The 26,652-nt window shown below is 34.3% G+C and overlaps 3 protein-coding genes and 1 long non-coding RNA gene across 4 annotated transcripts; 2 read left to right on the top strand and 2 right to left on the bottom strand.

The window, feature by feature from the left end:
• Positions 1–747: 747 nt before the first annotated feature.
• Positions 748–1,805, bottom strand: LOC136068159 (uncharacterized). Its single transcript, XM_065774919.1, has 2 exons — positions 881–1,805; positions 748–773 (listed from the first exon to the last, which is right to left on the bottom strand). Exons 1-2 carry the CDS (start codon positions 1,803–1,805, stop codon positions 748–750), a joined length of 951 nt encoding a protein of 316 aa, XP_065630991.1.
• Positions 1,806–8,198: 6,393 nt separating this feature from the next.
• LOC112005174 (pentatricopeptide repeat-containing protein At1g79490, mitochondrial-like) lies at positions 8,199–12,555 on the bottom strand. Its single transcript, XM_024037424.2, is given in 3 exon segments — positions 8,199–8,603; positions 9,889–11,736; positions 11,739–12,555. Coding segments are annotated over 2 exon segments (2,487 nt in total). The 5' UTR covers positions 12,424–12,555; the 3' UTR covers positions 8,199–8,603; positions 9,889–9,934.
• LOC136068173 (uncharacterized) lies at positions 8,376–10,133 on the top strand. Its single transcript, XR_010629572.1, has 2 exons — positions 8,376–8,489; positions 9,172–10,133. It is a non-coding gene; the product is annotated as an uncharacterized LOC136068173 (long non-coding RNA).
• A 9,881-nt stretch (positions 12,556–22,436) lies between the features above and the next one.
• On the top strand, positions 22,437–25,641 carry LOC112005176 (extensin). Its single transcript, XM_065774934.1, has 3 exons — positions 22,437–22,558; positions 23,819–24,739; positions 25,270–25,641. Exons 1-3 carry the CDS (start codon positions 22,477–22,479, stop codon positions 25,299–25,301), a joined length of 1,035 nt encoding a protein of 344 aa, XP_065631006.1. The 5' UTR covers positions 22,437–22,476; the 3' UTR covers positions 25,302–25,641.
• The last annotated feature ends 1,011 nt before the right edge of the window (positions 25,642–26,652 follow it).

The following is a 26,652-nucleotide window of genomic DNA, read 5'->3' as shown; positions in this document are numbered from 1 at the left end:
AAGATAGAAAAAGAAAAGTGGGAAAGAAGTAGTTATAATATTTTAGTTTAAGTATATATTCCGGTCATTCCTTTCTTCTGTTCTTATCTCTTCTACTAAACGTACCCATAATTTGTAAACCAAGCAAAAAGGAATTATTTTTTTCTTTTTATTTTTGCATAAATTCACTAAGGTTGATTGATGACCCTTTAGGGGTGCTCCTCCATACAGAATGGGGAGATAATGCAATCATCCTAGGTGGGAAGGTAACTTCCATCAATGGTGTGCACGGCCAACCCTATGCATTACACTTTAAGAGTATCATACGTTTTGTATTTGGTCATAAATCCCATCGATCAGACTACCTTTTGTCCTTTTTGTGAAATAAATCCACACTTTCACACTGTAATAATGTCTCAATTACTCTCTCCAGTTCAGCATCTCAGTAGAAAACTTCGGAATGAACATTAATATGAACAACAAAAATAAAGGGCAAATAGCACAAAGTCAAAGGTAATTTAACTAAAATATAAAGAGTTTTATTTACTTCCAATACTTTTTTAACTGGGATTTCCTTTTGTTTTAATGAAAAACTGTCACATCACCCATTAACTAAATAAAATGTGGAGATTAAAATTCACAACCACTGCTAATGTATATTTAAAACAACAAGAGATGTCCAGTTAAAAAATTACTGGATTTAAGCCAAACCCTTAATGATTTTTTTTTTTTTGATAAGTAAGAATGTTATATATACGAATGGCTACTCTATGCATGAAGATCATAGAGCAAACCTAGAAAATACAAGGAGGAGAAAACAAAGAAAAAGCATAAAAATAAAACCAATCAACAGATTAATTACAAAGAGAAAGAGAGCTAAGGAAAGAAAGGAGAGAATCACTAGTCGTGAGTCCCCATGCCCGAGACCAATCAAAAAGAGTCCCACTAAAAGAAGCAAGCATCTGATCACTGGAACTATCCAAATCCTCAAAAGTCCGCCGATTCCATTCCTTCCAAATACACCAAAGGATGCACAACGGAACTAAATTCCAAATCTGAGACGAGTACTTTCCCAACCAATTCCACCAGCCAAAAAGCAAATCTGGTATGGATCTAGGTACAACCCAAGACAGGCCAAAAGTTATAAAGACAAAGCTCCATAACCGATAAGCCATCTCACAATGAAGAAGTAAGTGGTCTACCGTCTCTCCACAATGTCGGCACATAATACACCAATCCACAAAAACCAATTTCCTCAATCTCATATTATCACCCGTTAGGATCTTATTCCAAACTACACACCAAACAAAAAAGGAAACTCGCCTAGGGGCCTTTGCTTTCCATATAACTTTCCAAGGAAAGACAATTGAGGGAGAACCCCTTAATTTGTTATAATATGATCGGATATCAAAATCTCCATTAGGCTTCAACTTCCATCTCATCCGATCTCCCACATCCATTGGAGGAATCTTAGCTCCCAATATGCGAAGAAAATGCAGCCCTTCATCCATCTCCCAATCATTAAATTCTCGAATAAAGCGAACATTCCAAATTCTTCTATCCTCCGCCCCCTGCCTTGACAAATCATCCATCTCCCAATCATTAAATTCTCGAATAAAGCGAACATTCCAAATTCTTCTATCCTCCGCCCCCTGCCTTGACAAAGAAGCTTCTACAGATACCTCCTTATCGATGGCAATACCATACAGCCTTGGGAAAGCCAATTGAAAAGGTTGATCCCCATACCACCCATCCTGCCAAAACCTCACTCTATTCCCCAACCCAACAACAAACTGACAATTTTTGCTAAAATCTTCCCATCCCATGCGAATACCTCTCCACAAACCACACCCATGAACTCCCCTACCTAATTTTGAGGTCCATCCCCCCCCATTCTTCCCCATATTTTGAAACTATCACCCTCCTCCATAACCTATCCTCTTCCTTCCCAAACCGCCACAACCATTTCCCAATAAAGCCTTATTGAAAGTAGTAAGTTTCCTTAATGATCCAAATCCCCAAATGGAAGCTGAAGCACTGCCTTAGGGAAGCAAATGCATGTGCTGACCAGCTTGCAAGAAATAGAATAGCACTTCATCTCCGGTAGCCTTTTGTTATTTTAGACACTCCTATTTAGTTGTCCTCGCTTTTATTATATGACCTCACTGGTCTCGGATGTAATAGATTATGTACTAATACTAGTCGTAGGGCTATGTAGTTTTCTGCTTCTGTTATATATTCCCTATTACCCAAAAATAAATAAATAAATAAAAAGAGTTCTCTTGCAGATTTGAACTCTTAATTGTTTTTTTTTCTCTAAGATGCAAACTTCCATGTTATCTTTTTAATTTTTATCAAAACTACCCTTTCAATATAAAGCAATGTTATTATTGTGTCCAAGAAAGCAAAGAACTACTCTAAAGAGTGGTAAATGCAAGAATAGTGAAGGCATTTTGAACATTTTATAAAGTTGGGCATGAATGATATATTCTTTGACTTTTAGCTTCAAGGCCTTTGTTGGAAACATGGTTAGTCCATGCATCTATCATTGGAAAAAGATTTGTTTCCCTTCAGTCATCCAATGGCAGTACTTAAAAAGTTCATTGCATTATGCACAGTTTCTACAGAGTCCAGACAAAAGCAGAATTCCACCCATCTTCTTTTCCTGCTTTCCCTTCCCTCCGTGTCACCATACTAACCCTGCAAATTACTGCATTATTAGAAATATTTAATTTTAAAAAAAGAAAGACAAAGTCAATTGAGGCAAGAAATAGGCTATGGTTACAGCTTTTATGTGTCATCAGGGCCAAAAAATTGGTCCTATTTCGTAGAGGCTTTGACTTAGCTCCCTAATACATGTTTAAGTTGTACAGAAATATATTGTGTGTGTGGTTTGTAGCACTATGATTATGTCTTTCATTCCTCCTTTATACACATCAAATCAAATTTCATAATCTGATAAGAAAAATCTTCATAAAAAAACGCACATCTGTGTATGGTTTCTTCTAACATTACTCACTCTTATCTCCTTGATAACATTTAAACTTACGACCCATAAATCCGATCCATGGTGAAGGATAGAAGAACACTTTACCTTATGAATCCAATCCATAATAAGTCAAACTGTAGGCCTCCATCTTTAAGAGGAGAAAAGGTACCATTAAACTGAAAAAGCTATTTGTAAGACTTATCAAATCCTGAAAAGAAATATTGAAATAAGTATCTCTTGACTACATAAAGGATGACAAGAAAAGCCCAATGAAAAATATATAATTGATAAAGGAACAAAGGGCACTTTCAGATTTTGGAGAGCTTAACAATTACATTTAGGCTGAAAATTATAGTGCAAGTGAAAACAAGGGCATTAACAAAAACAAAAACCCTCGTACAAAAGTTGCTCCAAGCCTGCAGGAATCCAGAGGATCTTCATTTACCACAAGCCCAAAGTTATTAGAATTTATCAGTGCAAAATTGGCCTGCCAGCTACACACATATCCCTTTTTTTTTTTTCTTTTGGAGGGTTATGGGATTGGGAGTTTGTTAATAAGCATCTCCACGTCTGCTTCCAGAAGTTACAACAACGCCATATCTACGGTGGATTCATTATTAGCTGAGTTGCATAAGGTAGAGAAGCACAGCCACTACAAAACAATTCTATACCACCACGTCATGCCCACATCCTTTGCTTTTCTATTTTCTTCTTGATAAAAAAATCAAATTTTATTGATATAAAAAAAAATAGTCTCACCCAAATATACATGTCAATATCCTAGTTGTCACAGTATCTTCACAAAAGAGATACCTAACTTGACAATTTAAATATTCTTGCCTGCTGGATAGAGCACAAGGCAAACTTGTACTTCTCAAGTGGGAACTATCAGAATTAAAATGTACTTACAAGGAATACCAATGACATCTTGTTCTTCCAAAGGATTTGAAAAGAATTAGATCCCAGCCTGCTATTACTGCTTTACTGATAGCAACCAAAATCAATTTGCCTTCTTTTTCTTTGCCTTTCCCCCTCTAATCTCTTGAGACTTTGTAAGTGAGAACTATTGGAAATTTCACAATGTTTATGAACATAGAACACCAATGATAATATGTGTTCTAATATATTTTAAATCTTGATTTGAAGTTAAAAGCCTAAAACCTAATTCAACTCCATCATTTTTACTAGATTAATATGTTTGTAGAAATAACAAAGTTTTGAACAATACACCTTGACAATATATTTTTAGTGATGGTATTCAGGATGTGTAATGTTAAGCCAGTTGCTTTTAGTTATTTTTGTCTGATTTTCCATTACATGTGCTTCTCTTCTTTTTTTCTCTTTTAAAACATTATGTTAGTCTTTAATCCCATTATTAATATCCATAACAGATAGAATCCCTGATATTGAAAGAATGAAAACTAATCTTATTTCTAAAAGTGTCGGTTAATTTAGTGCTGGTTTGGATTCGGCATCTGCATTTTCATTTCAGCGTTTCTTTTTTTTCTTTTTCTTTTTCCTGTGCGTGAACAGTAACATCACATGAGTTTACTGTGCAGGGTACAAAAATCATCACTGTTCAAAGCACTATTCATGCACTAAAAAATATTAAAAATAGGTCCACGGTACTATTTACCCATTTAAAAATTATTTTACTACAGTGTTTTCAGTTTTTAGTTTCAGCAACAATAAGTTCAATCTAAATGAACCCTTAGTTTGTAATTTTTCTGAGTTGTACCAAAACTTATTATTCAATCTTTTCTTATTGATTGGGAAGAGTTAGAAATTAAGGAGTTTATGATCAAAGGAGAGCTATCCTGTTATGCAGCCTAATGTTTTTTTTTTTGGGGGGGGGGGAAGAAAAGCAAAAGAAAAGATCACCCCGATACCCGTAGTTCTCTCTTGGACTTCAAAAACACAGAAACAACTGAACAAGTAAATCATGCGACACATGTACAACTAGCTTAGCCAATAAAGTCTAGGTGTGTTCTAATGGTGTATTCTTTTTTTTTTTTCTTTTCTATTTTTGCTCTCAATATAGAGTATTTTCCTCTCAATATAGAGAATAGACAGAACACACTGCTTGCCATCAAATTGACTCTTTTTCTCTGCTTTTAAAAAAAAAAATGAATAAGAAATTTTTTTTCAAACAAATGAGAAAAAGATGATAAAAGCAAGACAAAAACACACAGCTATGCTGCAAACTCCACTCACAGGACACCAGCTCAATCTAAAAGGGGAAAAAAAACCTTCAGAAACTACAAGTCTACCTAATATAGAGTGCAAAACAGAAGCTGGTAACCTCCAGAAACTACTCAAAACTGTCTTTTGCTTTTTCTTTTTGGATAATTCAATTGTTGTAGTAGGTGGGGGAGGGGGGATGGTTCTCTTCACAGAGGAGACAGGCAATGCCACTGAGCTACAATGCTCTTGGCTACTCAAAACTGTCTTGAATTGATCTTTTGAACCCTCTTTTGAGCCAACAATCTGTATCTCATATCATGCATGACAGTTCTTTTTCTTTCTATTTTTGGGTTCTCAGCCTAGATATTACATTTGACTTAAATTTACTGCAATGATGGTCCAAATTACGTGCTGAAATCAAATGCACCCATAATGGGTGTTAGCTTCATTTCATACAATACAACCATTGCACAGATATTTACATTGTGGATTGCATAGAAAAATAGCTGGACTAGATAATACATCATCAATTTATATATAAAATAATAGTCACAACCAAGCAGGACAGTGCAAGGGGGCCCCTAAAATATAGCCACATGTACCTGATTTTCTGGATCCTCAATTTCTTCGAGGCCTAAATTCTGTAAAATATGTTCTTCACCAGAGTTGATATTTGCAATTTCATTGACAAGAAAATGTTATCTTCAGAATCTCAACAGCAAAATACACTATTCAATCCAAATTTAGTGTATATTATGGAAAGACAAACAATTTAAATCAGAAGAACAGAATTTCTACCGAGTAATAAAATTAGCATTCCCTTGGTTATTATACTCAGCTATAGGACAGTAAAAAGAGAATCTAACAACACTGCAACAGAATAATTTTCAAATTTTACAAGTAGTCCAAAATTATTTTTCATTTATATATTAATATAATCAATATTATCTATGTAAAAATAAAGAAAAGACACTGCAGACAAAGGCATTCCTTTTACTTTACTATGGTTTAAAGAGGATGCCTTTTTGATAGACCTGTTTTGGCCAACCAAAAAGCAGATTATGCCAATGCCAATCACCAAATTATCAACAATGAGAAGTGTATAGCGACATCAATAATAAAAGCAGGACTGATTTTTGTTTTTATTTTTTTTATTTTTTTGAGGATCAGATAGTTCAGGGGAAAAAAGGTTGTCATGCCAGAGAAGTAACAATAGGTTTTAGCTTGTCTAATCTGCTCTCTATAACCCACCTGCTTACATGAGGATGGAAAATTGTACAAACAAAAGATGATATATGCTTCCTTGCATTATTTAAAGCAAGAAGCTATCTCAATGACTGACAATTTAATGGATTTTTTTCTTGACACCATGGTCAAGTAACAACCACCATCCACTAGTAACAAGGAAAACCAGTGATTCCAGATTAAAATGATTTTTTGCCAACAAAAGGAGTTGCCTCTAGTTCAGTATGCCAACTTATCTTGTTACACGTGCCAACCTTTGACCCTGCTATAATAAAAATTTCAAGAATATGCCAGTTCACGATATCAAGATAGTTGAAAATGGTATGAATTTATTAATCTTCAAAGTGACTATCTATCACACCATAATTGGTGCAATCACCTAAAAATGACATTACCTGTATGTTTCATCCAATACACTTTTGATCTCCTTCCAGAAATGCAAATCAAGTCACAACCTTTCATGACTGTCAACGGCTCAGAATTTCTCTCCAAAACTTCTTTCTTTTAGAAGCCTTCTTTAGAGAGAGTTCCTTGTTCCTACTACCACTATTTCCCTCCAATCCTTGTAACTAGAACTAGTACAAGCCTTGTAACTGTTAACCTATTCTGTTGAGATTTTGTAACTACTACTACTACTATAAGTGTTTTGTTCTACTTTTAATAACAAGTATTTTCAGCTTTCAGTCTAATATACTACTTGTTGCTACCACCATCTTGTACGGTTCTAAAATGCAGATCAAGTCACAACATTTCATGACTGTCAACCATATATATATATATATATGTATATATATCAGAGAAATAAAAAAATGTAACTAAATATACATAGCAAACTATAGACAAGGGTGGAGGGAGGAGCCTGCATTTCCAAACTTATTGAGTGCCCGGAAGGTAACTAAGACAAACAGAATTTTTAAGGTGAGTAAAAGCAGCTGCTGCTGTGAATGACAAATTAAACAGTGACCATTTCAAGAACATTTCCCAGTCCTGTGACTTCCCTAGTCTGTCCGAAACTTACACTAAGTAGGAACTCTCTTTCCAAGTTGCTTCCATAACCTCTAAAATTAGACGTGGAATAGGGATGGTTTAGTTAGATGAATTTAGGGGCATCATTCATAACTAAAACGTTCCATTCTAGTTTTACTATTATTCCAGAGCCTTTAAGAAGAGAACATTTTATATATGAACAGTTTTTATAATTAGAGGAAATAATTTTTTTTCCACACCTGATTCAAACTACCATTTGATTATTCTAACAAACCAACCAAGCTAAATGGGAGGCTTAACCACACTAGCTTTACATCCCAAGCCAATCAAATTTCAGCAAAGGTAGCTCAGCTTGATGAGCTTAGTACTCAGTTGACTAGGCTAGCTTTACATCCCAAGCATGAGATTGGATAATCTTTGTCATGTCCATTCTTCTCAAGGACAATACTCAAACACAAGAACAAAAAATTAAATTCACTAAAAATAAAGCTGAACATAAACCAAAAGTGAATTACTACTGTACCTTTTAAGCTCCAACTCTCTCTTGTGGAACAAAGCATCTAAATTTGTTGCCCCTACAGGGATATTCAAATCCAAATTTTTGGCATACTCAATCATAGCATGAAATATTGTCAAATCCAATAGGAGAAACTTGCTTATCATCAGTAGCTGCAGCTATATTTGACTCAATAAAGAACAGGCCTGCAAAAAGAAGAAAAAAAAAATCTATCAATTGGAACTTAATGCAGGTAAGTTAAGTAAGAACAGCTCACCAACATCTCATTTTTGTTTTCTTTTTTTTTTTTGGGGGGGGTTGGGGGGGAGTGCTATGGCTGATAACTGTTATTTACTTATTTCAAAATCTAAAGACTTTGAAACAATAGAGCATTTGCTTAATAAACCAGGTCACCTTCGGCAGTCTTGAGTGCAGAGAAAAATTTGTCAACTTCACTCTTGAACAGAGTAACAGAAGAAAAAGAACACAGACTTTGGAAGAAGTTGTGGGGCAGGCCAATTTAGTGTCACAGGCCAAGCAACAAACAGAAAGATATGCATCTTGGAATAAAGCAGCTGAGGAACAATGAGTCAAATGCCACCTTATGAGGTAAGGCATCCAGGAGAAGCAGATTTCATTTGTGTTCCCCTCTTTCTAAAATTTAATTGGGGCTGGGGGAGAGTTTTGACCTGCAGTTGTCACAACTTCCCAGCCTGCCTTGACCTATTTTACAGATAGAATAGATTTGATAAAAAGATAGTTTCAGGATTCAAAATTTCTTATCTGCTTTAAAAAATAAGCCACACGCAGACATGCATGCTCCTATCTGCATGTAGTCATACACAAAAAATCTCAAACAAACATTCCAAATGCAATATCAAATCTAAAATGATAATTTTTGTACCAAAAAAAATTGAATATGAATGAGAAAAATACTACACATATAACTTTTATCCAAAATTAACAGATCAATAATTTTCAGCTTTAAAACTCAAAAAGCTCCTCATTTGCCACCGTTTGACAAACTGTCATGCCTCTCAAATAATGTACATTGAATATCACTTGGTCATGTGGTCACATCAATATAAACAAATATATTGAACAAATTCTGTGCAGATAAAACATTGAAATCAGTCTAGGATAAAAGCATATCAACAACAAATAAAATTTCCAATAGCCAACATGACATTGTTAGGTGAATTTATATTATAAATGTAATGGCATGGTGCTTCATTTGTAAAAAAAAAAAAAATGTGGTGAGGATGTGATTCATTGTTTCTTCACTGTGCAGTGGCATCGGATATGTGAGCTATGGTATACTCCTTGTTTGGTGTGTCATGGGTAATGCCCCTTTCGGTCAGGAAGGTGATCAAGGGTTGGAAGGGGTGCTTTGGTAGGCATGGGAATGGGGCTGTGTGGCAAGCAGCTTCATTGTATCTCATGTGGTCCATTGGGAATGAAAGTAATGCCAGGTGACATGACCAAGCTGAAATATATATTCCTCAAGTCCTTTTATGAGTGGATATAGCCACCTACATCATTTTTGATTGCAGGGTTCCTAGATTATTTGGCCTCCTTGAGATTTTCATAGTTGTTTCTTTTTCATATTTCTTTTGTTCTTTTCTTTGTATGTCCTGTCGTATACAGCTACTGTAATGGGAGCAAACTTTTTTCAGATATTAATAAAATTATTTACTAATCAAAAAAAAATTATAAGATTGGAAGCTACTAATAAAAGCGAAGTTCAAGTTTCATAGATATTAGAACAATCTGAGTTTCAGAAATAACATGGATTTTCAAAATTCAACTCAATGTGTAAACGTTTGTCAATCGTGAGATTAACACCTTTTCTTCTTTGAATTTTTATCATTTGTTATTTATTTCTTAATTAAAATTTTTATTTTGCCAATACTTCCACTTCTTTTTTGGCCTATATGCATGTCTCATCAATATGAAATAAGAGACCCAAGGTAGAAAGAACACACCACTGAAACATATAACAACTTACAGTTCCATTTCACAAATACACGGCCTATAACTGATATCAGATATGTTTACATTGCTCTCCTGGCAATTAGAGGCTTGGGAGGAGACAGAGATCTAATTTCAGGTGCTGAACTGGGAAAAAGTGTGTTCAGCTTGTGCAGGAGGATATCAGACCTTGATGGAATCTCATTTAGAAGAAATTGTTGAACAATTGGTTTCTTAAACCACTCCATGACAGAATCTCCAGGGGCTCTTAGAACCACCTTACTGACCTCAAAAGGAGATTCTACTGAACTCAACATCTGTGCGACCACAATCTTCAAGGTAGGTCCTGTAACCAATTTAATACGTCTTGGGACAGCACCGTAATACAACATGCGTTTTCTGAATCTATGGAGGGTGTGTGCAACTGCTATAAGAGCAGCTCCCACCGACAAGTTTCTAACATCAAGGGACCAAGCAATATGTTGATCGAAGACTATTGCCTTTGGGAAAAGCTTATTCTCATAGGCAACCTTCCAAACACATCGAGCTCGGTTTATCTGCCCCATAAGAACAAGATAGTTGAGAAGAACATTGACAAGGTACCTGGCAGCCCCCTCTTCCAATTCATAATCAATGCTCTGAAAGAATTCCCTCACAAAAGATAAAACTGGTTGTTTCCTCTGCTCTGGGCCTGTGAAGAGTCCACACATGAAAGAGTGTGCCCTATGTTTGGTAGCACTAAGAATAGACATCAAATGCTTCTCATTCTCCTCTTCCTGGCATCTCACAAGATGTGCTAGAATTGATGTGTATAGTATGAGATCAACTTTTGCAGCAGAGCTCACATATGTTTCAAGGAGAGGTTTGGCTGACTCATACAAACCATTCTTCATACATGACTCAAACAATTGTCTGATTATAAAATTATTTGTTCTAATACCTGATGAACCCATGAAGCGTAACCATCTCAAAGCAAGATCAACAGAACCATCCTTGATATACACCATCAAAACATCACTAGCACTCACATCAACAGAATACCCCATGGCCTTCATTTCAAGTAAAATTTTGGCAGCCACATCCACAAGCTTCTTGTTAGCCAAAAGCGTCAAAAGGGCAGTATAAGTACTTAAACCTGGTCTCAGACCTGCATTCGTCATCGAGTTATAGAGCTTCATGGCAGAATCTACTCGTCCAGTGGCTGCATGCATTTCCAAGAGACAAGAATATGTAGATGGGGTTGGTAAAAATCCAGCCTTCTCCATATCTTTAAAGGCAGACATAGCAATATCAAGCTTCCCTGATTTTGCGTGCGACTCAACAATCAATGTGTACAGCCCAAAGTTAGGCCTGAACCCTGCTTTCTTCATCTCATCCCAAAGCCTAAGAGCAGCATCTAACTTCCCGGCCTTCACATATGACTCAATTAAAGAAGCATACATAGTAGCAGATGATCGGAGCCCATAACCCTGCATTTCCATGTACACCTTCATTGAGGTGTCCAATCTCCCAGCTTTGCCCATTGAATCAACAAGTGACGAGAAGACACTGAAGCCAGGCCGAAAATTCCTCTCTTTCATCTCCTGGAAAAGCTTGAAAGCGGCATCAAGACGGCCTGATTTTGCCAGACTTGGTATCATCAACTCATAAGTTGACCCATCCAACAAGCACCCTGCTGCTTCCATGCTTCCATATATCTCAAATGCCTTATAAGGCAAACCCTTATTCAAAAACAATGTAATAAGAGAGTTATATGTTTGAACATCAATTTCACAACCTGAATCCTGAACCTTCTTAAAACAACAAAATGACACCTCCAATTTCTCAGCTTTAGCCAAATACTGAATTACCCGATTATACGCAGTAAATGATGAAATCCCATATTACTAGAATCACTAACCATTTCATCAAACAACAATTGGATTCCATCAAAATCTCTATTTTGGTTTAACCCATCAAACAGCATCGCATAACACTCATCATTTGGCAGATACCATGACTGCCTCCTAGCCCATCTAAACAAACTCAAACAAGCATCACTATCCTTAACAACCTTCAAGGCTTGAGTAATGTGAGTCATAGTTGGTACAAATTGGAGTTTATCCAACTGGGTCTCCAACTCAGGTCCCCATTTCCACCTCTTCACAACCTCAACAATCTTAGCAACAGCAGAAGCATTCAAAAATGGCTTCTTTATCCCACCCACCATCACATGGTCATCAACACCAGGCTCTACTGACCTCACACCTTTCCCACTGTAAATAACGCTCCCTGATTCATCCAAATACTCTATCTCCTCAGTCCACTCACCAGACCCACCATCACCATTCTTCACAGAGCAGTAATTTCTACTAAAATTAGGGTCTTTTGGTAGAGAAAGCCTTTGGGAAAATGAATTGAGACCCCTTATAGAACTCAAAAAGCTGAAACTTTTGCAACATGAATACAGTTCAATTGAGTACAAATTAGGGGTTATTGAATTGAAAGAGTGAAATGAAGAGGTACAGCTAGAACTAGGGTTTCTAGTGAGTGAATAGAAAGTTCTAGGGTTCAATTTCCTACAATTAATCATTGAATTTTCGTAAGAAAACAGAGAAATATAGAAATGTAAAGAAGAAGAAAATTTCAGGGTTTTTGGGTATTGGAAATGCTTACTCGGCTAAAACCCTTTGCATTGATGGGCCGGTCGATCCGATTCCGATTCAGATTATTTATGGGTTTCGATGTTCATGGGTCGGATCATGATGAAATTTCTGAAATTGACTTGAGGGTCAGCAGACAGGTTCAGATTGGGTTTTTCGGGCTTCCAATTTTGGGCCACTGTTATGAAGAAATTTTCAGGCCATTCTTGTGTTGCAATTATAGTGATTAACATTTTTTTTTTTTAAATGAGGCCTGGGTCCAAATGACCGGTTTGTTGGATTAGGCCCTATCAAACTTTGTTGAATCAAGTCATATTTAGTAGGGAAAAGTGCCCATTTCCTGAACTTTAAAGTAGTGGTCATTATATCTCTTGAACTTTTATTTTGGCCAATTTACTCCTTCAACTTTACACATTTGCCAAATCACTCCTCTGTTAGTTTGCTGTCAAAATTTTAACAAAAAATACACGTGACGTGATGCTTAAAATACCATAATCAAAAAGATGAGAAAAAGAGAGAGATCAATAGTTAGAACACCACTGTGGCATCCCTACCTCCGGGGCTGGAAGTCCTTTTCCAGCCGTTTATGGTCCCACTGCACCGTCTAGCTGCAAATATGGATCTCATGTTCAATAGCCACCATTTTATTGATATTTTCATTCTAAATATTTCCCATGATGCCTTAGTTTCGGGACCCTGTTTTCCTACAATGAAGCGTGGTTTACAAGGATGGAATGTTGGACTTCGATTCTTTTACCCTTCAAGCATTCTCTGGACGAATTCTTTGGGAGCAGTAATCAACAACCCCAATAGCCAAGTCCACCATCTATATTAACAATCTTTACCAACCCAATAAAGAAAACTAACCAAAACGGTAAAACCAACATCTAATTCTAAATCGCAACAATACCAAGTTCTTCAAAACCCAGAATTTTTGTTTTCAATTAAAAACTTAAAAACAAAAAACCTCTGGTTGTTTGGGTTTCTAGGAAATCCCTAGGGAGCTTTAGCGGCGCAATCCCTCATATCCAGATCCATTAGAACCTTCTTAAAATTGAAACAAACTTGTTTTAGAGATTTGAGACTTTTTTTTGGGTGTGTCTGGTGTGGATCCATATTGTGGTTGAACGACGAGATGGTCATTCTAATCAATTGTGTTTCCCTCACTCAAAAAACAGTTCTCTCCTTTGTTTCACGTGTGTCTCATGTGCATTTTCTGTTAGAATTTTGACAGCAAATTAACAAAGGTAGTGATTTGGCAGATGTGTAAAGTTGAAGGAGTAAATTGGCCAAAATAAAATTTTAGCGGGTGTAATGACCACTCCTCTAAAGTTCAGGGGGTGTATGGGCATTTTTGCCAATTTAGTATTCAGAGTTTGCTTCGATTTGGTATCGCTCTCGCGGATGGCATTGAAATAGTGCTTTATCCCTAGATGTCCAATCAACTGCTGCGCCTTAGCGCATTTCAAGGAGAACCAGCTAGCTTTGGGTTCGAATGGCATTTCACCCCTGACCACAACTTATTCACTAATTTTTCAAATATATATATTGAAAATAGATTGGTTGATTATTTTCAAGAATAGTTATTTCACCACTCATTTTTCGAGGAAATCATTGGCATTAATAATGGGTTGGATTAAAAAGTTTTGATTTAAAAAAATAAATAAAATAAAATAAAAACACACATGTGACCCTTCCATCTATTAATATTACTAACATAGCCAATGCCTCATTAACCCTTATATCATTTTGAGCTACAAAATTGGTTATAACCTAATATTACAACTTTATCCAATAAAATTAACATTGCTACATATTTTGAAAATCTAACTGTTGAATTGCATATTCTTTACGCTCTTAATACACATGTCAAATTTTGTATCAATCGAATATTATTTACTATATAATACACAAGTTTATATGTTATGCATAATTTAAAACTACAAAAATTTGCAATTTGAATATTTTATTTATGACATAACTATTGATCTTTAATTTTCTAGAAATTTTGCAAGTATGGAGGATATAAGAAAAATATGTAATCCAACAGTGAATTTGTCAAAATTCACTTCCAATAAAAAAGATATTAAGTAAGGTTTGTAGCTAAAATTTGTCCATTATTTAATCCAAATCAGCAATTTAGAAGGAGAAAAAAAATCCTCACCAACACTATATTTTATTATAAAATTAAAAATTAATTAATTGAATAATAATATATTCTTTATTTTATTATTCTTTTCTCTTCTTTTTTTTTTTTTTTTCTTTTTCTTTTTCTTCTTCCCAACCAATAGCTATAGCCCAAGGGACAATTAAGGTGGGTTTGATATTCAATCTCTTTACTTAGTAGAGATGCTTCAAAGAAACATAGAGGAGGAGAAGGAGGTGTAGGGGAAACCTAATTGATCTGGTTAGCCGTCCGTTTCTTCCTCATTCTTATAATCTCTACCTACATTAAGGTTGTTGTAGGATTGACATTCACCCATAATAGGACCCACACTTCAAGGAATCCCACTTAACATTCTTCTAAAAGAGTATTCTCATTTCTCCATCGGGAAGACCTATTGTGCTAAAACCATTAAATTATTTTCAATGTTGTCCATATATTAAATTCCAATACCTATTCCTTGGTGAATTTCTAAATGAATAAGTGAATATGGAACACCAAATTCCTTCATTTACAAGGGATTTTTTTTTTTTCCTGCCATATGAAATTTCAAACTAAATAAAAAAATAGGAATTTGAGACCATTTTAACAGATTTCCACCTTCACTCAAAGTCCATTAAGCAATCTATATTCTTTTTACGAAAACTCCACCTTAATCCAAGCAAGTCTTTTGAATAAGTTGATCAACTTTTGCACAAGTGAAACTAAATTTGCGTGCATCTATCTCAAATCAATTTTGAAGGTACACCAAATATAATATTTTCTTAAGAGTCTATTTGCTTGAGAGGATAGTAAAATGAGAGGATGAAAATTAGAGGGAGTATAAAAAAAATTAGGAGGAAAGAAAAAAAATTTCAATTTCTTTCATGTGTATCTAGTTGAAGGGACGGAACAATCTAAGGATAGAAAGTGGGTGCACCTTTTCTTCTTTATTTGATTGAGAGGAAAAACTAAAAAGTAAAAAATAAGTTGATATTTTCTAAAAACAAAATTAATTTGATATTAATTACTATTATACTTATACCCCTATTAAATAAGAAATAATATTTTATTAATTTTCATTTGACCTATAATAGCATTGTATTAAAAAATTAATATTAAGATGGATGCACATCATTCATTACGGGCTAATGATTCTTTTAAAATATAAAATTATCAAAAGACAATGATTCCATCATAATAAATTTCTTAATTAAGTACATATAAATAAAAATAAAAATAATTTCAAATAATTAACTATGTTGCAACAATATATTTATATAAAATTATATAATGTTGCAATTAGAAAATGAAAAAAAAAAAAAAAAAAAAAACAAAAAAAAACAAAAACAAAAAACAAAAAACAAAAAGCAAAAAAAAACAAAAAAAAAATTATGTTTGAAAGAGTTAAAGGAAAATAGTGCACCTTCAAGTCTTCAACAAACCCCCCCAAAAAAGTATAGAAGAATTCATTGAATGGGTCATCTTCTTCAAAGAAACCCATAAATAACTCCTTGGCTTGATTGCATTGTTCACATGAATGATGAAGGGGAGATGTTAACAACAAAGCAGAGTCATCTTCGAGAGTGGAGGATAAGAGGTAGAGTATGCTAGACATTAGGGAAGGTGATGATTATAAAATTGACAATACATATATGAAGAAGACATCAACCAACAAACGAAGGACAATCGCGCCTCGAATGGAACTTCAAGGGGTAAATTTGTAATTTTCCTTTAGACTCTTATTTTTACTTCCCATTTCTATTTCCATTTTGGACAAATGAAAATTGTTAGCCTAGGTGGAAAATCCCCAACCACAGCATTTTTTTTACTCCTAATAAATCAACAAAGTCTAGAGGGATTTCTCTTCCCCTTCAAGTTTAACTATTATGATAGGGGGAAAGTAGAAGTGTTCACCAAATCGCAAAACCGCCAGCAAAATAGCATAACTCACTACACCGCAAGTAACAATGTACCGCACCACACTCTCACTATATTTTTATTTATATAATATATTATTAATAGTTTAATAATCCTAGTTTTCAAAAAAAAAAAGTTTAATAACCCTAACAAGTGTTAATTCGGAAAGCAAGCCCAAAATAAAGAAAAACTAGCTCAATAGTTTAAAACTTGACCTAAAACAAAGGAAAAATCAGTTTTGGATTGGGTAGAAAAAGCCCAAAATTTGAAAAATATATCGACTTCAAATTCATCTTATATGCCACACCGCACATATGATCGCAAAAATGAGGTATGATGCGGTTATGGTTTTGGCTAAATTCTAAATCGCCCCGCACCGTACCATACATGTGACCAAAAATGAAGTGCAGTGCGGTTATGATTTTGGCTAAACCACACCGCAAAACGGGTGCTAAAAATGACCCAAAACCGCACTGCACCGTAAACACCCCTAGAGAGAAAGGTTAAGGATTTACCTATGTGAGATATCACATTGTTCAAGGAACCCTAGATGTTGTTGGAGTCAAGGATCGTCGGAGCAATGAACCTATTTGAAATGGCTCATTTTGTACTAGAAAAGCCCATGTATGAACAAGGATTAATTTTACTTTCCCACCTAGTTGCTCTAGGTTGGCGGGTAGGTCATGGTAGGGAAGTTATAGATACATTTCCATACTTTGTGTCTAGAGTACTCACTTAATTTCTTCTTCAACCAAACATAGGAAAATGTTAATCCATGCTCCATTTTCATTCCATTTTTTTTTTCTATCCTTTCCCTTTTCACTCTAACCAAATGCAACCTTAAATAGTTAAACTTAACCAGGATCAAAACCTTTAGATCTACTAACAACTTGTTTTAATTTTGGGCTACTAGAAACACATTCATACGGACAAGTAATAAAAACATCTATACAAGACAATAATATTTAATTTTGTTAGCCAACTTCATGTCTACATCTATGGGAAATATCAATCAAAATCTACCGTCAATGATATAGATTACAACTACACTCAATAGAACTTCACAGACAAACTAAATACTCCCGCAAACAATATTCACAACCCTTATAAGAACAAACTAACCCAAATCTAATTACACCAAAAACAATCTCTTAATATCAACTAACAAACTCATAAACAAGATACTCATAATCAAAAAAACTGTGAATACACCCAATGGTGCTTCACATTTACAAAATAAACAAACTTTCAACTCATACCACTGACATCTTTCAATCCTAAAAAATTGGTTAAACTACTTTTCAAAGAAACTCGTTCCACATACTTCTAAGAGTATTCCTCTTTCCCTAATGGGAAGATCTCACTATCAAATTGCTCCCTCGACAAGGAAAAGAATTTCCTTCCACCCTAAGAAAACTTTTTTTTTTTTTGGGAGAGGAAAGATAGTAACACTCTAAGAAAACTCAATCCAAATTAAAATAGGAATTTGAGTCATTTTCTAACACAATAAAAGCAGATCGAGTGCATTGTTGGGTCATAGTGGCGAAATATAAAAGATCTCAAGGATATACAACCACGGGCATAATTGCAAAGAAAATGAAGAAGTCTAAAAGTAGCTTGCATTTTCCATAACCAATTCCAGTTGAAATTATTCAAAGGAAATAGTTCGATGTAGAAAGCAATTTGTAAGATGAGGTTCTATTCACATTCTTTGCATTTTTACGTACTATCTCTATTTCTAAAATCGGTTTCAACTTTGGAGGGGGAAAAATGGTGCTTTGCCTTCATATAGGCCGCTGGGAATGTCATTAATTGCCTAAAGATATCTCAAGTGGCAATGATCATTTCAGTGGTTTGAGTCGATTGAAATGTGTGTAGCATGAAACACTTTTGAATATCCTCAAAAATCAATAAACTTAGTAAGACAAAAATATTCACAATTGTTAAGGTGATATTTGATTAATGTACAACAAAAGTGAGGTTAATAATGGAACATATTACATGTCTTTTCTCTAAATAAAAAGAAAATAATGATCATATTAAAGTAATGCTAGTCTAATCCTAACTTATCCTCTCAACAAGTTATAAAAATAAAATAAAAAACTTGTGGTGCCTCTGGATTGCTCTTTTGAATATGGGACTGACACCACAGCTGTAGTGTAAAACTTGTGAAAAGGAATTTCTTAGTCAGCAAATATAATTAGAATAAAATATACATAGTAATATACCTTGTACACAAAGAGCGATAGTGGAATCAAAAAAATGTATAGAGAAGAGCACTAGAGCCATACGACAAGGATCTTGGGCATGGTCCTGCTCCAACATGAGAGAGAGAGAGAGAGAGAGATAAAGAGACCTTTGAGTAGAAAGCAAGCAAAACCAAAAGGAACAGAAAAAAATCGAGCTTTCATTTTTCTCTATACCAAGCAAGCATATATGCCAACTGCTTATAAAAATTCTTAAGGCAAAAAGATGATACAGAAGCAGAGGTGAGAACAACTACTTAACATAAAATACACCTTCTCTTAGACCCTTTTTTTATATCCTTATTCTTTTGTATTCCTTCATTTATACATCATTAAGCAAAGTGACTGCATGACAAAGTTGGGCTGCTAAAGAATCAATCTTTATAGCCACTTGTCCCCCCATGCTCTTACTTTGCCTGCTTCTAGGGCCGTCCTACACTACTGTCCTCTATATAAAGCTCTTATGCTTGGCTTGAGATTTTGAGTGTTGTGGAGTCGGTTTGTGAAAAGCTTAGCTAGCTAGTTTGGAAGTTCTGGGCATTGCAGAAAGCCATGGAAACAAGCAAAGGTTACAAGAGATTCTGCATTCTACTTCTTTATGTAACTATGGCAGCCATCTTCTTTAACCAATGTGGTAAGCCATTTGTGTCAAGGTGTTATGCTTTGCTTAAGAGTAAATAGATAGAATTTACTTGGTTTTTTTATGAATATTTATCTAGTTGATTTACTAGAAGCTGCCTTAGAGTAAATATGTAGAATTTATTTATCTAATTTATCTTACTAGAAACTACTTTAGATTATCATATCAATTGCCTATTCTTCATACTTAAGCAAACGAAAAATGCACCAAAGCCACGTCATCGCAGAATATATAATTGCTTGATATGATAAGATTACGAGTAAGGTTAGCATATGCACCTCTCTGAAAAAAAAAGGTTAGCTATGCATGAGTGGGGTTACTTTTGTTGTTGCTTTAGTTTCAATAATTTTAAGCAATAGTCGAGGATAGTATAGCAGAACCAATGGAGTCTTCCATGACGTAAATTTTGGTAAAATTATTTCACTTAATAATTTTTTATTATATATATTTTTTGAAAAATACATAGTTGAATTATATATTTTTCTTATAATATATCCTCCAAGCTTATAAAATTTCAAGATAATCAAATAATATTGATAACTATCTTATGTATAAAATTATTAAAATTAAAATTATATACAAAAGATGAGTTTTTGAATTGAATGACAAATATCTTATCTCAATATTAATTTAGTTTGTTAAGATGAATGAGAACCCATTTAATTTAATGGTGGGATTTTTAAAATAGTAATTTTAATAAGAAATTAATAAGTGATGATATAAGACTTAATCCTGTCCCGGCCCATAAATAAATATATAGATGCATATAGAAATTCTGGAATTTTTTTTTGTTTTTTAATTATTAACTTGGCTGTTGTAGTAGTGTTCTATAAGTAGGACCTACTCCTCCCGACTGAATCATAATGTAGCTGTGCTGTTCTCAATGGGCTATGCCTCAGTGAACTCTTATACTATTATTATTGTTGTTGTTGTTGTTGTTGTTTTTCATTAATTCTATTTACTTACCAAAAAAAGTTAATATGAACTTAAGCTTCTCTTGAAATGGTGCACTTTTTTTCTTTTTTAAAATATACTCTTCAAATGATGCTTAACTTGGCTCTGCAACAACAAGCTTTTATACAACTTGTACAGAAATTGGACACGTTTTAATAACCAACATAGAGATAATCACAGCACTTATTCTTCAAAATCTTAAAAACAATTTAGAATTACCATTCTCGTTAACAAACTTTAAGTCAATAATAAAGGCAGTAAATTGCGCATTTCAAATTTACAAAAATTGTTGAATTATACAAATATCACAAAGTCATATATCATGGCTCCCTATGTTTTGTCAAGCAGATGCTAGAAGATCATTGCAACCATTCAAGCATCCAAGACATCCCAGAAGTTCAGTCATTAAAACTACAAAGAAGTTGAAAGTTACAAAGCACTTAGACATTGATCCAATGTTGGATTCATCAAATGTCCAACCCTACAGTTTGAGTTCACCATTTTCTTTACCACCATTTGAGTCACTAGGTCCAATGCCCTTGCCTGAAAACACACCTCCATTTTGTACTTATCCACCTAATACCCCACAACCTCCCACTACATCCATTCCAACTCCCACAGTTCCTTTTTTTGGGAGAGGAAAGATAGTAACACTCTAAGAAAACTCAATCCAAATTAAAATAGGAATTTGAGTCATTTTCTAACACAATAAAAGCAGATCGAGTGCATTGTTGGGTCATAGTGGCGAAATATAAAAGATCTCAAGGATATACAACCACGGGCATAATTGCAAAGAAAATGAACAAGTCTAAAAGTAGCTTGCATTTTCCATAACCAATTCCAATTGAAATTATTCAAAGGAAATAGTTCGATGTAGAAAGCAATTTGTAAGATGAGGTTCTATTCACATTCTTTGCATTTTTACGTACTATCTCTATTTCTAAAATCGGTTTCAACTTTGGAGGGGGAAAAATGGTGCTTTGCCTTCATATAGGCCGCTGGGAATGTCACTAATTGCCTAAAGATATCTCAAGTGGCAATGGTCATTTCAGTGGTTTGAGTCGATTGAAATGTGTGTAGCATGAAACACTTTTGAATATCCTCAAAAATCAATAAACTTAGTAACACAAAAATATTCACAATTGTTAAGGTAATACGTGATTAATGTACAATAAAAGTAAGGTAATACGTGATTAATGTACAATAAAAGTAAGGTTAATAATGGATCAAATTGCACTTCTTTTCTCTAAATAAAAATAAAGTAATGCTCATATTAAAGAAATGCTAGCTTAATCCTAACTTATCCTCTCAACAAGTTATAAAATAAATAAAAATGAAAATAATAAAAAATTGTAAAGTTTGGTGCCTCTAGATTGCTCTTTTGAATATGGGACTGACACCAAAGGAAACAGCTATAGTGTAAAACTTGTGAAAAGGAATTTCCTAGTCAGCAAATATAATTAGAATAAAATATACATAGTAATATACCTTGTACACAAAGAGCGATAGTGGAATCAAAAAAATGTATAGAGAAGAGCACTAGAGCCATACGACAAGGATCTTGGGCATGGTCCTGCTCCGACATGAGAGAGAGAGAGAGAGAGAGAGAGAGAGAGAGAGAGAGAGAGATAAAGAGACCTTTGAGTAGAAAGCAAGCAAAACCAAAAGGAACAGAAAAAAATCGAGCTTTCATTTTTCTCTATACCAAGCAAGCATATATGCCAACTGCTTATAAAAATTCTTAAGGCAAAAAGATGATACAGAAGCAGAGGTGAGAACAACTACTTAACATAAAATACACCTTCTCTTAGACCCTTTTTTTTATATCCTCATTCTTTTGTATTCCTTCATTTATACATCATTAAGCAAAGTGACTGCATGACAAAGTTGGGCTGCTAAAGAATCAATCTTTATAGCCACTTGTCCCCCCATGCTCTTACTTTGCCTGCTTCTAGGGCCGTCCTACACTACTGTCCTCTATATAAAGCTCTTATGCTTGGCTTGAGATTTTGAGTGTTGTGGAGTTGGTTTGTGAAAGCTTAGCTAGCTAGTTTGGAAGTTCTGGGCATTGCAGAAAGCCATGGAAACAAGCAAAGGTTACAAGAGATTCTGCATTCTACTTCTCTATGTAACTATGGCAGCCATCTTCTTTAACCAATGTGGTAAGCCATTTGTGTCAAGGTGTTATGCTTTGCTTAAGAGTAAATAGATAGAATTTACTTGGTTTTTTTATGAATACTTATCTAGTTGATTTACTAGAAGCTGCCTTAGAGTAAATATGTAGAATTTATTTATCTAATTTATCTTACTAGAAACTACTTTAGATTATCATATCAATTGCCTATTCTTCATACTTAAGCAAACGAAAAATGCACCAAAGCCACGTCATCGCAGAATATATAATTGCTTGATATGATAAGATTACGAGTAAGGTTAGCTATTAGCTATGCATGAGTGGGGTTACTTTTGTTGCTGCTTTAGTTTCAATAATTTTAAGCAATAGTCGAGGATAGTATAGCAGAACCAATTGAGTCTTCCATGACGTAAATTTTGGTAAAATTATTTCACTTAGTAATTTTTTATTATATATATATATATATATATATTGAAAAATACATCGTTAAATTATATATTTTTCATATAATATATCCTCCAAGCTTATAAAATTTCAAGATAATCCAATATTGTATAAAATTATTAAAATTATATACAAAAGATGAGTTTTTGAATTGAATGACAAATATCTTATCTCAATATTAATTTCGTTTGTTAAGGTGAATGAGAACACATTTAACTTAATGGTGGGATTTTTAAAATAGTAATTTTAATAAGAAATTAATAAGTGATGATATAAGACTTAATCCTGTTCCGGCCCATAAATAAATATATAGATGCATATAGAAATTCTGGAATTTTTTTTTTGTTTTTTAATTATTAAGTTGGCTGTTGTAGTAGTGTTCTAGAAGTAGAACCTACTCCTCCCGACTGAATCATAATGTAGCTGTGCTGTTCTCAATGGGATATGCCTCAGTGAACTCTTATACTATTATTATTATTATTGTTTTTCATTAATTCTATTTACTTACCAAAAAAAGTTAATATGAACTTAAGCTTCTCTTGAAATGATGCTCTTTTTTTCTTTTTTAAAATATACTCTTCAAATGATGCTTAACTTGGCTCTGCAACAACAAGCTTTTATACGACTTGTAAAGAAATTGGACACATTTTAATAACCAACACAGAGATAATCACAGCACTTATTCTTCAAAATCTTAAAAACAATTTAGAATTACCATTCTCGTTAACAAACACTAAGTCAATAATAAAGGCAGTAAATTGCGCACTTCAAATTTACAAAATGTGTTGAATTATACAAATATCACAAAGTCATATATCATGGCTCCCTATGTTTTGTCAAGCAGATGCTAGAAGATCATTGCAACCATTCAAGCATCCAAGACATCCCAGAAGTTCAGTCATTAAAACTACAAAGAAGTTGAAAGTTACAAAGCACTTAGACATTGATCCAATGTTGGATTCATCAAATGTCCAACCCTACAGTTTGAGTTCACCATTTTCTTTACCACCATTTGAGTCACTAGGTCCAATGCCCTTGCCTGAAAACACACCTCCATTTTGTACTTATCCACCTAATACCCCACAACCTCCCACTACATCCATTCCAACTCCCACAGTTCCATCACCATTTTCCTATCTCCCACCAGTTCTTCCAGCCCTAAGCCCACCGCCAAGCCCAACCGGCACGTTACCCGGCCCACCCACAACAAATCCACCAGAAATTCTTCCAAGCCCACCCACCACCAACCCACCAGAAATTTTTCCAAGCCCACCAGCAACAAACCCACCAGAAATTGTTCCAAGCCCACCAAGTAGTGTACCAAGTCCCACTACCTATGTTCCAAGCCCACTAGGGCCCATATTAAGCCCACCTTATATTGAGCCCAGCCCACCAGGCTATGTCCCGGGCACACCTACATATACACCAGCCCCCACTGCATTTGTTCCAAGCCCACCATTGTTTCAACCACCTGTGGTTTACCCACCACCAACAGTGCCACCACCACCAAATACTCCACCAAACAGAGCCCTTTGGTGTGTGGCTAAGCCATCAGTGCCTGACCCAATTATTCAAGAAGCCATGGACTATGCTTGTTGGTCTGGAGCTGATTGCAATTCAATTGAGCCTGATGGGTCTTGCTTTCAGCCCAACACTTTGTTTGCACACGCTTCATATGCTTTCAATAGCTTCTGGCAGAAGACCAAAGAGGCTGGTGGCACGTGCGAGTTTGGAGGCTCAGCCATTCTAGTCACTGTTGATCCAAGTGAGTCACCCCTCTAATTTTCTTAATTTAAATTAAGTTTTTTTTTTTTTTTTAATCCTTTGAACTCTAATATGTTTTCAATTTATTCATTTAGTCTAAGTTTGTTCAATCTTGTTATTAGTTTTAGTATTTTTCCTTTCTAAAACGGTATTGTAGACTTAACACTATGGATTGAACAAAGGTATATGAAATGGCTATATTAGAAACGAATGGAAGTTAAAAGGACCTAAACTTTTTATTAAAAAAAAAACTGTAGGACTGAATTTAAAATGTTTTAAATTTGAAAATTTTTTAACTCATAATCTTTGATAAAGTAGAGAGTCCAGTTGAAAAAAATTTTGCAGGGGATTTTTGTTCACTGTTTTTTCTTTTTCTTTTTTGGGTCAAAAGGGTAAAACATGTACATTTTGTTTCCATATGCTACTGTATTTTACTAATCCTTTTTTTTTTTTTTTTTTTGATGTGTGTTCACAGGCTATGATGGGTGCCACTTTTTTTTTTTTTTTTTTTTTTTTGATGTGTGTTCACAGGCTATGATGGGTGCCACTTTGAGTACTATTAGCTTGAAGATGCAAGACCCACTTTTGAAAACTAGAAGACAGATTTGGCCCTCTTTTTTTCTCAGGCTCTCTCCCATATATATATTTTAAATAATCAATATATGTTATAGACTTACAGTGAATTCAACATGAATTTTGTAAGTAATATTTATAGATTTTGATAGGTGGGTCCCTTGTCAGTTTAGGGTTTTAAGATTTTTGGTTTTAGATTCTTGTCTTGAAAATTTTCTTTTTGTACATGGGATCTATCTTTAATCTCTTTGCATGAGATGTATAAACTGCATGCATTGCAGTATTCTGAACATATGAAATTAATAAAATTTGGATGATGAATGAACAAAATATATTTGTGTGTGTGAGTGTGTGTGTGTGTTGGTGTAGTACAATAAAAAGATAAGGGAGAAACAAAATTAAAATATTACAATTTTTCTCTTGAAACATCTCAATACCATTAGACTGAGGTGAGGTTTTCACTCTTTTTAAGAAGATTTAAATCCTCTAGGTTGGCAAAGCCCAAGATTGGAGCAACAAAAGTTAGAACATCCATCTCATCTCTTCACTCTCCCCCTATGCACGTATGTGACCCAATTCATTTGAGGCATATTAAACACCACACTTACAAATAAATAAGAGTCTCTCTTTTATTTTATTTTTTTCTTTTGAGGAACACGACTCTATCTTTTAACATTGTGAAATTCTACATATTTTTTGAGTTAGTTTAAAAACCCTAAAACCTAAACCCCACCCCCAAGGCTCAAACTAGTGAGTCAATGGAAAAACCCCAAGCCCTCATGGCAAGGGGAGGTACCACTTTGCCAAACATGGGCAAGAACTCCTAACAGTCTAGCACTAACTTGAGGATAGAACTATTCTTGGACCTTGGAGGACAATTCCCCTCCCCCTACCCTCCTCCCAATACTAGTGTGTGTGTTTAAAAATTTAGTTCAATAAAATTATACTTGGCCAACCCTTAACAATATTATTAATCATTTTAAAGGCCATAAAATTTTTTATAGATATAAACCCTAAAACAAAATTAAAAAGCCCAATAACAAAAATATTGATTGCAAAGCTAAAAAATAAATTAGTTCAATTATCCAATTTTACCTCAAAAAAGGCTCTTTTAAAAATTTTAATAAAAAAAAAAATTACTCTTAATAACATATGCAATCATCATAGATGCAAACCAAGTTCTCTTTTCATAAATAATTACATTGTAATGTATTATGAAACAATGATTTTGTGTTTGTGTCTTTGTTGACAATTAGTGAATGCTAAAGCTAAATAGATGCTTATTTAGAATTTAATAATGATTTTTTTATACTTCAACCCCCTAACTCCAAGCTCAGTCCC

The sequence above is a fragment of the Quercus suber genome, unplaced genomic scaffold (assembly GCF_002906115.3).
Source record: "Quercus suber isolate HL8 unplaced genomic scaffold, Cork oak 2.0 scaffold_102, whole genome shotgun sequence".
Taxonomy (NCBI): domain Eukaryota; kingdom Viridiplantae; phylum Streptophyta; class Magnoliopsida; order Fagales; family Fagaceae; genus Quercus; species Quercus suber.
The sequence above is the reverse complement of the archived record's forward strand: the minus strand, read 5'-3'. Positions and strand labels throughout refer to the sequence as shown.